The following is a 12,253-nucleotide window of genomic DNA, read 5'->3' on the forward strand; positions in this document are numbered from 1 at the left end:
TGGCTGCTGTGGCACTGTTTGTTTAACAGCTTTACCGAAGAAGAAGGAGACTTTTAAAAAGTAGATCAGTTTGTGATTTGTCAAGCCAACATAATAACAATCAAAACATGAAAAGTAACATTCTTTTAATGAAACCACAGCTGTGAGTGCAACGATGATTTCGATAAAGGCGTCTAACAGTCAGAAACGGTGTTCTAGCGACACCTCGTGGCCAGAGTTGCGCTCTGCAGCTGTTCCACGCTGCCTGTCTGTCTGCGGTGAACCGGTTAACTCCGCTGTGGACTCGCTGACCCCGCTGCCATGGGCTCTGCTACTGTGACTGCGCAGCTGGCGCCAGGTGCTCAAGGGAACCGTGTGACTACGTTCAAAAATGCGTTCTTTCCATTTGTAATTGCAATTTGCGTCGAAAGATGCTGACTGTATATTTCCCTCCTTTAATCACGTCCCTGTCGCTTTAAAGATCCAGACAAAACGACCCATATGATTTTCGACCTCCAATCACCATCACTCCCTTGGTTGAGAGTGCGAGCCCTCTGCGTGCGGACATGGCGAAAAAGGACAGATTTCTAAACAGAAAAGCGCAGTGGGGATATGAATGACAGCTGTTTTCATGAAAACGATGCACTGAAATGCTAAGGAGGGGAGACGGTACTCCTTCGAGACAGAAAGCACTGAATCGCCATGGTTGTAAGACCCTTTTTCTGTTTATTACCTGCATATCTCTGAGGTTTCGTAGGCCTGTGCAATCTGACAGTGACATGCATCAGTCACATCTGAATGACGAAGTGCTTGTCATACAGATGTGCTGATGTCATGCAGTTCCCACATCTGGGGAGATCCTCGACAACTTATTGCGACTTTTTGATAGATGCTGATGTAAAAAAAAATGTTTCAAACATCTGATTTAATTTTAATGCATAATAAAGTAGCCGGTCCAGCTCATGACTTTGAACAATACTGCAACCTAAATTAGCAATGTTGACTGTTTGCAATAATGTTGATATATCAAGTAGTTAGCTACTGGTAGAACGTCAGATCTTAAAATAAAAAATATATATAATATAAAATCAGCTGTACATTATAAGGAAAAGTATCAAACTTGACATCATAAAATAAATAAAAAATAAAAATAATCTTTGTATAATATTTCATATTCCACTACTTACTGTGTGGATAATTGGATTATATTATGGCAGCTGGAAAGCCTATATATCATTTAGATACAATAAACATAACATATATAATATTTCCTTGTGAGGGACCATCTTTATTAAATATAAAAGCAGCTTTACATGTTCTTTCATATCTTTAAAAATCATCTTAATATAATATAATAATATTTTGGATATCTGCACTGCTTATCTGGATAATTGGATGATTATAATATGACTGTTGGAAAGCCTGTATATCATTTAGATACTATAAACATAACATATATAATATTGTAATATGATGATTATAATATAATATGTTGGATATCTTCAGTGCTTACCTGGATAATTGGATGATTATTGATTAGCCTATATTAAGACACTCTACACACACACACACACACATATATAATGTGTTTAATAGAAATAGTTTTACATTATTAGAAGAATTATAAATGAAAAGAAATTATAATATCATATGCTTAACAGCTGCCTTTAAAATGACAATTACACCTGCCTGTTGTTTGATTGCAATGTAAATCAATATCTACTATTTAAAACGTCAAATTGATGTGCGTCTCGATTAAATCTGATGCTCTGTTGTAGCTTATAGTGGAGAAAACTGCTGAGCACCCATCTGCAGAGTTCTCCCTCGTTGAGGATGAGGCCCTTCACTGCACCTTCTTGATGGACAGGCTGAACAAGCAACGTCTGTTCCAACCAGATCTATGTGACGTGGACATCGTCCTCCTGCACCACCAGACTTCTTTCCAGTTCCAGGCCCACAAGGGTGTCCTAGCAGCCTACAGCCCCTTCTTCCACTCACTCTTTGCGTCGAGTAAGGAGCTGCGGCATGTGGAGCTCTCTCTGGAGGCCCTCCAGCCTCAAGGCCTGCAGCAAGTCCTCAACTTCATCTACACCTCCAAGCTGCTGGTCTCCAGCTGCAATGCCCAGGACGTGCTCAAAGCTGCCACGGTGCTCCAGATGAGCAACATCGCCACTTCTTGCAGTGAACTCATTACTAGAGGCTCGCTGGAAATCAGTCCCGGTGTGGACCAAGCCAAACAGGAAGTAAGGGCTCAGAGCTGGAGCAGCAGCACCTCAGTAAACTCCAACTTTCACATGGAGATCAAGCAAGAGAAGGACCCCACCTGTGCCAGAATCTATGGTGGGAAAAGTGAAGAGAACTCATATACTGTTCAAGTTGGCGAAGGGCGCCAAGTGCAAGTAGGCGCTTGTAAAGTAGAAGGGAAGGAAACGAGAAACCTGAAGGACTCGGAAGAACTCGGTTCATTTAACGGAGAGCAAATAATTGTAGAGTTGAATTTGAACAACCAGACCCTTAATGTGTCCAAAGGTTTAGAGGGCAACGCAGCAGCTCAGTCACCCTCAGCACAACAGCTTCCTGGAAAAGGAAGGAGGAGCGATGACACTGTTGAGGACTTAAGAGACAATGTGGCCTTGGAGGAGGAGGAAGAGGAAGGTGAACAAAGTGAAGATGATGATGATGATGTGAGACTTGAAGGCACCAGTGAGGAGGAAGGTGACCATGCATTACCTGTATTCATATCCGAAAGACCACTACGACAAACCCGGGACTCTGCTGATGCTTTAGCGATGGTCTCCAAGAGAAGCCGCGGGAGGCAAGGGACGGCTCAGGTTGGGAGCGGGGAGGAGCGTCTGGACCAGGATAGCTTGAAGTTTCAGAGCTTCGCCTGTGTGAGGTGCCCCAAGACGTTCAACAACCGCTGGTACCTGGAGAAACACATGAACGTGACGCATAACCGCATGCATATCTGTGACAAGTGTGGAAAACGCTTCCTTCTGGAAAGTGAGCTACTGCTGCATCAGCAGACCGACTGTGAGAAGAGCATACAGGTGGGCTCTTTTGTCTGGATCTATTCATTTATTCAAAATACATTTAAAAAGAACATTTGTAAATAGTGACTTAAATATACCTATTCTAAGATGAACATACTGTAATGCATGCGATTTCTGTATTAAAGAAATACGTACGACCGTTTGATTGACGAACTTACTGTCCAATGATTCTAGGTGGTCTTGGAAATGATTGGCTGGAGTTTTTCGAGTCCTGCCCATTCCACAGATGATTAAATTGCTTAATTTTCATTTCAGTGCTTCTAACTCAGTGGCTGTAAGTGGGTTAGGAATAGGATTTCAAGTGATTTTGAAAAAATGGACAAAAAAGAGAATCACATACCCCACCTTTAATACATTTTTTATATTCTGTATTATTTGTAAAAAAAAAACAAAAAAACATTTTGATGGGGGGTATAAAGTATAAAAAAATGTCAGGGTGTTAAAACTGTCCTGATATCATGCCTAATTAAAATAATGAAAAAGTAGTTTGGCTTTTTATTATAATTTCTTAAAAAATTAAAAAAGTTGACCTGCTTATTACAATTTGAAAAACTTTTGTCTGCCAAATCAGTCATGTGGTGCATCCCAAAAAAAACTTATGTGATGGGACTCTCCTAAAACTTACTAATATATATATATTTAAACATTTTTGAAAATAATGATTAATGTCTTATACTAATCCTGAAAAGGTATAATTCTTTGTATGAAACCAACATGAATACAGAGAGTACATATTTATGAACGATCTCATTTCAGTTGATAGGGATTTGTCTTGGCATGCTCACATATACAACTTAATTAACAACAATACACTGACACAACAACACATTCCACACATATACCTCACATATACCCCCCAATAACATCAAATACACAAACAACACATATTGCACATTAAGTGTGTCAGCGGGTTATGAACAGCGGGTTTGAGTGACAGGATGTCCCGCCCTCGTTTACAAGGACACATAAATTAAAAACGTGCACTGATAAATAATTTATTATAAACACTAAACGCTATATTCCATAAAAACAAGAATTGTCAATTATAATTTCATGGTCACTTTAATGCAATGGACATGATTTTATTGTTTTTTTACTGTTGTTTGTCTCATTTTTGTAGTGTCTAACATGTGGAAAAGCTTTCAGGAAGCTCTGGTCACTTCATGAGCACAATAAGATTGTCCATGGCTATGCTGAGAAGAAGTACACTTGTGAGATCTGTGAGAAGAAATTCTACACAATGGCTCATGTACGCAAACACATGGTCGGTGAGTGGTGTTAGTGCCATTTTCACTTTCAAATCTTTACTCGCAGTCTCTCTCATACTCTAAACAGTAAGCTTTGACTGTCTGACTAATGTTTTACATGTCTTTAGCCCACACAAAAGAGATGCCATTTACCTGTGAGACATGTGGCAAGTCCTTTAAAAGAAGCATGTCTCTGAAGGTCCACTCTCTCCAACATTCAGGGGAGAAGCCTTTCCAGTGTGAGGTATGAAAACAATAAGCAATAAAGTAGGACAAGCTGTGACTATTTTCATTATTGTCATATTCTTTCACTATAAGATTTAGCAAATTTCCTTTCTAGTGTTTTTCTAGTTTTAGTATTTTACTTAATAAATTTGCCTATCAGCACAGTCAATATTTGATATGGAAATGAAAGGGATATTACAATGAATATTAGAACACAAGTTAATATGACGTATGAAAAAAAACACAAAAAAAACATGAAACCCCAGGCTTTTTGCTTAATCAAAAGTACTTCTAAAGTCTTTGGATAGAGTGCCCGATGTAACAATAGGACATGGTAAAAAATATAGTTTTTCACATTAATCGAAATCTTCATTTGAACATTTCCAACTTAAAATCACAAGATTAATTTTTACTCTGTTATTTGAAAATTTATCAGACAAAGTTCATATTTTTATTCAATATGTTCATAATTTGTATAATTAGAAGCTACCCTGTATTATTGTTTCCTGCACCGATTTTCAGCAGCCGTGAAGTGCCTTCAGCGACATAAATCATGTTTTACAGGGGTTATATACAGTATGTTAGTTAGCAGCAATAATTGGCAAAAAAAAAAGTAATGAGTCAGTTCTTTTAATAAATAGGTCTAGAAAAGAAGAGTTACTGATTTGAATCAGTCTGAAACACTGTTCTGTATTATTTACAGAATGAAATTAAAATAAAATATAAAATGTTTTGAATCAGCTAATCTATAATGATACCTAGTAAACAATAAAAGAAAGTTATTCTATGGTTTCTGCACAGTGATAATAAACTATAACCAGGTGAACATGTTTTTGCATCATAACATTGCGTATTTTAGCACATCTGAATTGACCAATCAGCATCCAGGACCCAAACGGTCTGTTTTATAATATCAATTATTAATTTTTGGCCATGTTTTAAATTAGTCCACTCCTTTTCCTTTAGGTCTGCAGTGAGCGTTTTCAGTATAAGTACCAGCTGCGCTCTCACATGAGCATCCACATCGGACACAAGCAGTTCATGTGTCAGTGGTGTGGGAAGGACTTCAGTATGAAACAGTACTTTGATGAACACATGAAGACGCACACAGGTGAGACGCTCTTACACATGTACAGCACTTTGAAATCTTTTATACAGTCAGTCTAAGAGGCCTGCTGTTTCTTTTTAGGAGAGAAACCGTATATATGTGAGATCTGTGGGAAGAGCTTCACGAGTCGACCCAATATGAAGCGGCACCGGCGTACACACACGGGAGAGAAGCCTTACCCCTGTGATGCGTGTGGCCAGCGTTTCCGCTTCTCCAACATGCTGAAAGCTCACCGAGACAAGTGTTCCCAGGTCAGGAACCCTCCACTGCTGGACTCCTCCGCTGTAACCAGTCAAACGGAAGCTGCCGCAAACCAAGAACTGCCGGTCGGGATGGAAACACTGAGAGATATCAGCCCACATCTGCATGGCATAGTCTCTTTTCCATCATCTGTTCTCCACTCAGTGGACGGGGGTCCGTCACATTCTCAGCTGCGTTCCCTTACACCACTCTACTCCGTTGGAAGGACAGACTCCAGGAATCTGTAACTACTGCTCTGTATTAGCATATTGTTTCTTAGTGATGCAGAGGTACTTTGTATGTAGCAAAGAGCCTGGGATTTCATGTTAGCCTTTGTTTGTTCGCATATGTCATTTTCTCTGATGTCTGATGTAAGAACATTTTAATATCCCTTCCATTCCCATCTCAAATGTTGACAGAGTTATCTGTGCTATGAAAAACCCTAGTTAGGCAAAAAGTATTAAGTAAAATACTAAAACTGCAGGGCTCGACATTAACGCTTGTCCGGGACAAGTGGATTTTTGGAAACCGGTTCCTTTAAATGTGCAGATATTACAATATGCAGATTTAAATATATCAAAGCTGATTGAACACTGATGATAATATTGCTTCGGAATAAATTATATTTACAACACAAAAAACAAATCCGGACAAGCAACTTTTTTACACGGACAAGTAAATGACAGATTTACTTGTCCGAAGGACAAGCACATGAAAAGGCTTAATGTCGAGCCCTAAAACTATTACCCAGATGTATCATACTAAATGTAATACATATAGTCTTTTATGTACAGTATATTTACAGAATAATACATAGACAAAAGCATATTCGGTTTATATAGCTTTCAGTTTACATTTTATTAGTCTTAGATGCTTTATTTTACGTCAGAGTTTGTCCATAAGTACTATTTGTATTTGGGGTGATGATCTGCTATATTTACATAGATGTATATGGAGAATTCATGAGTAAATAATGCAGGTCATGTCGGTGGTGAAAATGTGCATTCAGTAGATTCTGGCACTTTATTTTACTAGCTTGTTGGTGTGAAGGGTTTCATAAGGATTTGTTTAGTCTTTACATTTTGTGATAGTTTTATCATTTATGTTCATTGTTTTCAGAAGCATTAATAATAATAACTATGATTTGTATGTTGTTAGCTTGTAAAGCTGATACATTTATGAGTCAGTGAATTTATGGCTCTTTTTTTTTGTTACAAAACCTCAAAAAACCTTGAGGTTTTGTGTTTTTGGTTGAATGTTTTTGGGTTGAACTTGAGCTGTAATTGTAGGTCATAAAAACCACAGCGTTCCTTTAACCGGTGAATTTTTAGAGATTGTATTATATTATTAATGGGAAAAAAAAAATCAGTTATTCTCCTCTATTTAATATACATCCACTTCTCACAGTCTCATGCAGACTCTAATGTCTTCTGAATTAAAAAAATATATTTTTTATTGTTTTTAACTGGTCATTTTGCACTTTTAGGCAGGAATCTTATAGTCTCAGATCTTTAAATGTTTTTACACAGCAGTAATTTTGGTATTTTTCATGAGTTGGCTATTACAATCTTATGTCTGCAGTGTTTTAATTTCTGCTGATGTAACTATGAATATTTTGGTCTATGTTCCAAAACCAGAGAGGTGTTCAGATCTCTTCATTCCAGAGTGTTTGTGTTTGCATCAGCTGTCTATTAGTCATGAGAAAAAAACTTGGGAATCCACCATGAACGTCAATAGCAGTATAAAAAAAAAAAGAAGAAGAAAAAAGGATGGCATACATAATATAAAATAATAACACTTGTAATCCTTCACCTTTACTTTTTTTTTTTTTTTTTTTTGGCTTTGGACATTTACTACAGACACAACTGTGTTTTGTTGTTAGTGTTTTAATTTAGTTTGGTCATTGTCTACAGGATATTATGTTATTGTTCAGTCATTACCATTTATTTCTCTCTCTTTTAAATATAAGAACATTGCACTTGGTCATAATTGCAAAATGTTAAGTTGTTGTCTAAAATAACATAATAGAATGATAGAAATCAATGTACATGGACATTTAAATAAGGTCAAATTATTCAACATTTAATTACCCCATATGACTAACAAAGAATTATTTTGAAAAAAAAAATAGATGGTCTTGTGTTTGTCTCCATCCTTTTCTTAAAACAGTAGAATCTCTTTTTAGACTATTTGCATCATACTAAGATCTTCTGTACACTGACCCAGTGAAATTCATAACTCCATCTTGGGTATAAAACATTGATCTATTACAGACACAGTATATAGGCTACCTTAAGATCTACCACAAACAAACTATATTAACATTAAGCAAGCTAGGTCTGTGCTGTTCATTATGATTCAGTGGTATGTACTGTATGTATTGCTCATTTATGAAAATGTGGACGGCTTTATTTTGTCTATAGATGACAACTGTAGATCACAACTTTGTGAGTCTCAAGGTATTCAAACGCACCCCAAGCACTGTGGCTCCTGCAGCATAACGGATCTCCCTCAGGATCCCATTCCAGCAGTTCTCCTCCTCGTCAAACCTGTCAGGAAAATCACGTCTCAACTTTAGTTTCCAATATGACCAAGCTTCCTCAGCTCAATAAATCTCATTAAACCAGTTTCTTTAACCTAAATACTCACTTCCATATGTCGTTCATTTCAGTGGGCTCCATTTTTTCGGTGGTCTCTTTGGGCATCATAGCAAAACCCCCCACAGCATATAAGCAGCCGCCCAGTTCGATCAGGTTAAGAGAGCTCCTCTCCTGAGGGAACTCCACAAACTCCGACCAGCTAAGCGGGAGACACACAAGTGAGCAACTTACCCGAGTTATAATGTCTCATGAGCTTGCAATGTACACATAATATGATAAAGGAGCGGCACGTACGAGTTGCTGGCGATGTCGTAGACTTCCACACTGCTAGTCAGGCCGCTATCAGTAACTCCAGTCACCACATAGATTTTGTTTTTGTGTACAGCGGTGCCGAACAGCGAGCGGGCAGTTTTCATGGGCGCCAGATCCTTCCATTCAAACTTAGTGGGGTCATAGACACAGACTCTCTTCAAGCATTTCCTGAATGATCACATTTCAAGTCATGCGGTTATGAAAACCGAGGACAACCTAGCATTGGCTATGTGTTTGTAAATTAGGATAAAATCAGGTTCTTCACTCACTTGCTCTCGGTTTTTCCACCTATCACATAGACCAGCCCTTTGTGTGAAACGATTCCATGTCCATAAACTGCATACGGAAGAGGGTCAGACTCTCCCCATTTGAATGACCTGTGTGATAATGAAATTATTAATGAAAACAAATCAGAATTCAACCATATCAAACAACATCATATTGACCAGGGCTCAACCTGATCTACCAGAGTGATAGCCTATGAGGGGAAAAACCTGTGTTCTCTTTACTTATCAATTTCATACCATTAGGCTTGAGCTATAAAATGAGGATAAACATGAAGAAAGACATGGTTGTGCGGTATAGCCTACACATGAACAGAATATATTTTTGTTTTTTGAATTGGCACAGTAAGTAAAAGCAGCCTAATGGCTGTAGGCTATTGAAGTAATTTCTGAAATCTGAAAAAAGCAGCATCCATGGGCAGCATCAGAGGTAGGAAGGCAACTACATCTTAATCATATGATCATGTCACATTCACTCTACTGAGATGTCTTCAATTTTTGAAAGCTGCATAGATGTATACTTTGCTGCCTATGGTATCCCACAAGCCTGTTTGTTCAATTCCGTGACAATTTAGCTAAAAATAAAAATGGCATCTGAAAGTTGTGGTTGGTGGTCAGTTTGTGTGATTTTGACCAACTTTTTCCACTTTTGATTTAATTTCTAGCGAGACATTAATATTGTAGTAATTAAATATTCAATTAGCTATTACCAAAGATATCTCTATTTTGTCATAGACCATTAGACTGTTGCTGCCTCAGACTGTCCTGAAACTGTCTGAAATCAGTTTCGGGATATACCTTTTTGCGCAAACACTGACTGCAATACCTGATCAGTCAGCGAGGCAACAAGCTGCATGTTGTGATATCTCCTGATGCTACTCACTGTCTGTCGTAGATCATTACAGAATCTAGTGCACGTGCTCCCTCCTTCAGCTCTTTTCCTCCCACCAGATAGATGGAGTTCTCAGCCTCAGCCAGACCGAACAGACAGCGAGGGTTTGGTAGTGAGGGCATCCCCAGCCATTCAGAGCTCATGGGATCAAACTGTGGGGTAAACAAGAGCTCAGATTGAAAGATAATAATCCAAAAGCACTGTTCCTTTCTCATACTAATATAATTGTTTGATTCCTTCAACACAATCCCTTCAGAGGTTTCATTGGAAAAACATGAGGAAAATGTGTCATGCGGGGGCATTATTAAAAACATGACACATGAGGTTCAAAGCTTTAACAGCTGTTCTGAAGCAAAATAGACCCTGAGGGTCATTCTCACAAATGTATTTTTGGAAGGTGATGCTTTGAGTCATTGATTTGTAAGGCAAACACATAAAGCAACATTACCAAAACATGCCTGTGTGTTACCTGAAGAAAGTACGAACTGAACGGCTGTTCTTTGTTCTCCTCATTATACATCAGACCTCCAGCGACGAAGATCTGATTTTCCTTTGTGACAAGACTGCAGTGGTTCTTAGGGATCTCGGTGGATGAAGACGCCATATAGCACTCGTTTGCACCAATGTCATACGCCACTGTTCCTGCATCGCTAATCATCAATATAAGGTCTGTTTGAAACATTCCAAAACGTGGGTTGTCATTTAGGATCCCCGGCAGCAAACCCTCCTCATCCTCATCTTCAGAATCCGCCACCGCGCCTTCCTTCCTGTGCGATGACCTTTTGACCCTATGTAGCAGTCCTTTCTGTGCATCTTTGATAAGCTGGAGCTCCTTCTTGAGCTCCTGATCCATCCTGATCAATTTGTGCCCCTCGACTTTCTCTTTAAAGTAACTCGTCGGCATAAGACGGAAACGTACGCAGTGTAGAAGTTCTGGCAGGTCTTTCAGTCTCTCACTCGTGTCATACTCCACCCAGTCCATGAGAGATTCAAACACTGACTCTTCTCGTTCAACATTCAGGGAGTCACATGTGATGATAGCCGCCAACTCACTGGGACCCAGCTGATGGAAGTCTTGGTCCCGAATGATGAGAGAATACCGGTCGCAGATGAAGTCCCGTGCCTCCATGGCCAAACGTGGACAGTCCAGCAACAGTCCCAGTCTAAAGATGGCCAGACAGTTACTGAGAACAAGCTTCTGCTGCAGAAACGACACACACACGCTGAAGATTGACGGAATCTGGTACATGTTGGCCGCCATAAAAATGTCTTGGACATTCTGCTCAGTCAGGTTGATATCTGAGGTGTACATGTACCTCAGGATCATTCCCATGATGCCAGGTTCGATGTCTTTTAGAACAATCTCCCGCTTTTTGCTCTCTTCTAGGTCTGACAGGAACATGGCTTTGAAGTAAGGGCTGCTAGCGGCTAGCACTAGCCGATGGCAAGGAAACTCTTTGTCTCTGATCTTCAGAACACAGTCCACAAACTTGTTAGCATCTAGGAGATCACAGAGCCCATCTTGTAGGAGCGTTTGCTGGTACATCCGCGGCTCCGTCACTGGGTCCACTGACATGGAGGCCATCTTGTTATGGTTTGATGTGATTTCAGTAGGAGGGAGGGGTGTCCTAGTCCTCTCCCACTGCAGAACTGAACTGACTGTATTAACACCGTTACTCTAAAAGAGAAATGGCGGAGGATGTGCCTCTTTGGTGTGGCCTCCTTCCTCAGCTGTCACAAGTTATCAGCTACTGTCTGTCCATCTATATATAGAAACGTGCAAATGAACCACACTTAGGGCCTGAAATTCAACCTGTCCCTCCCTTCCCCCCGCCAAACAGATCATGCCAACAGCTGACATGCTGCTCACTGGAACTACTGAGTTGTAGATCTTATGCAAAAGGACAGGAAGATGTGAACATTTTATGTTATTGAGAAATGTGGCCAATCTGAAAAGAAGAGTTACAGAGAGAAACAAAAGATGGAAATCAGACCAGATTTGAAAGGAGACAAACCAAAGTTTGCCTGCCTGTTGCTTTGAGAGATAATGTCCACCTGGTGGAGCCCTCTAGTGGAGCTCCTCACGATCGTGGGCTCCTGCATCCTATAGCATCAACTCAGAGAAACTAGCCATGCCAATTTTTTTATTTGCAACATTTATAATTGGTTTTATTATTTTTACAGAACAGTAGAGAAGTGACAGGAAATAACATGGAGAGAGAGAGAGAGAGAGAGAGAGAGAGAGGAACAGGACATGTCCCAGGCTATACTTGAACCTGGGTCCTTATGAGCACAATAGCACTTTCTTTATCT

General features: G+C 39.5%; 2 protein-coding genes across 3 annotated transcripts; one reads left to right on the forward strand and one right to left on the reverse strand.

Annotated features, from left to right (window-relative positions):
* Window positions 1-500: 500 nt before the first annotated feature.
* Window positions 501-7,595, forward strand: zbtb47a (zinc finger and BTB domain containing 47a). 2 transcript variants are annotated; one of them, XM_084119034.1, is made up of 6 exons: window positions 501-687; window positions 1,758-3,029; window positions 4,153-4,300; window positions 4,408-4,523; window positions 5,471-5,615; window positions 5,694-7,595. In XM_084119034.1, the coding sequence occupies exons 1-6, from the start codon at window positions 682-684 to the stop codon at window positions 6,098-6,100; spliced, it is 2,094 nt and encodes a 697-aa protein (XP_083975160.1). In that variant the 5' UTR covers window positions 501-681; the 3' UTR covers window positions 6,101-7,595. The 2 variants fall into 2 exon arrangements, with proteins under 2 accessions (XP_083975160.1, XP_083975161.1); XM_084119035.1 differs by having other exon boundaries at window positions 510-684.
* Window positions 7,596-7,657: 62 nt separating this feature from the next.
* Window positions 7,658-11,690, reverse strand: klhl40a (kelch-like family member 40a). The gene is made up of 6 exons (XM_084119036.1): window positions 10,410-11,690; window positions 9,932-10,092; window positions 9,034-9,141; window positions 8,747-8,932; window positions 8,502-8,651; window positions 7,658-8,401 (listed from the first exon to the last, which is right to left on the reverse strand). Exons 1-6 carry the CDS (start codon window positions 11,523-11,525, stop codon window positions 8,290-8,292), a joined length of 1,833 nt encoding a protein of 610 aa, XP_083975162.1. The 5' UTR covers window positions 11,526-11,690; the 3' UTR covers window positions 7,658-8,289.
* Window positions 11,691-12,253: the final 563 nt, after the last annotated feature.

Source organism: Abramis brama (genome assembly GCF_963993115.1).
Source record: "Abramis brama genome assembly, chromosome: 7".
In the NCBI taxonomy this organism is placed as follows: domain Eukaryota; kingdom Metazoa; phylum Chordata; class Actinopteri; order Cypriniformes; family Leuciscidae; genus Abramis; species Abramis brama.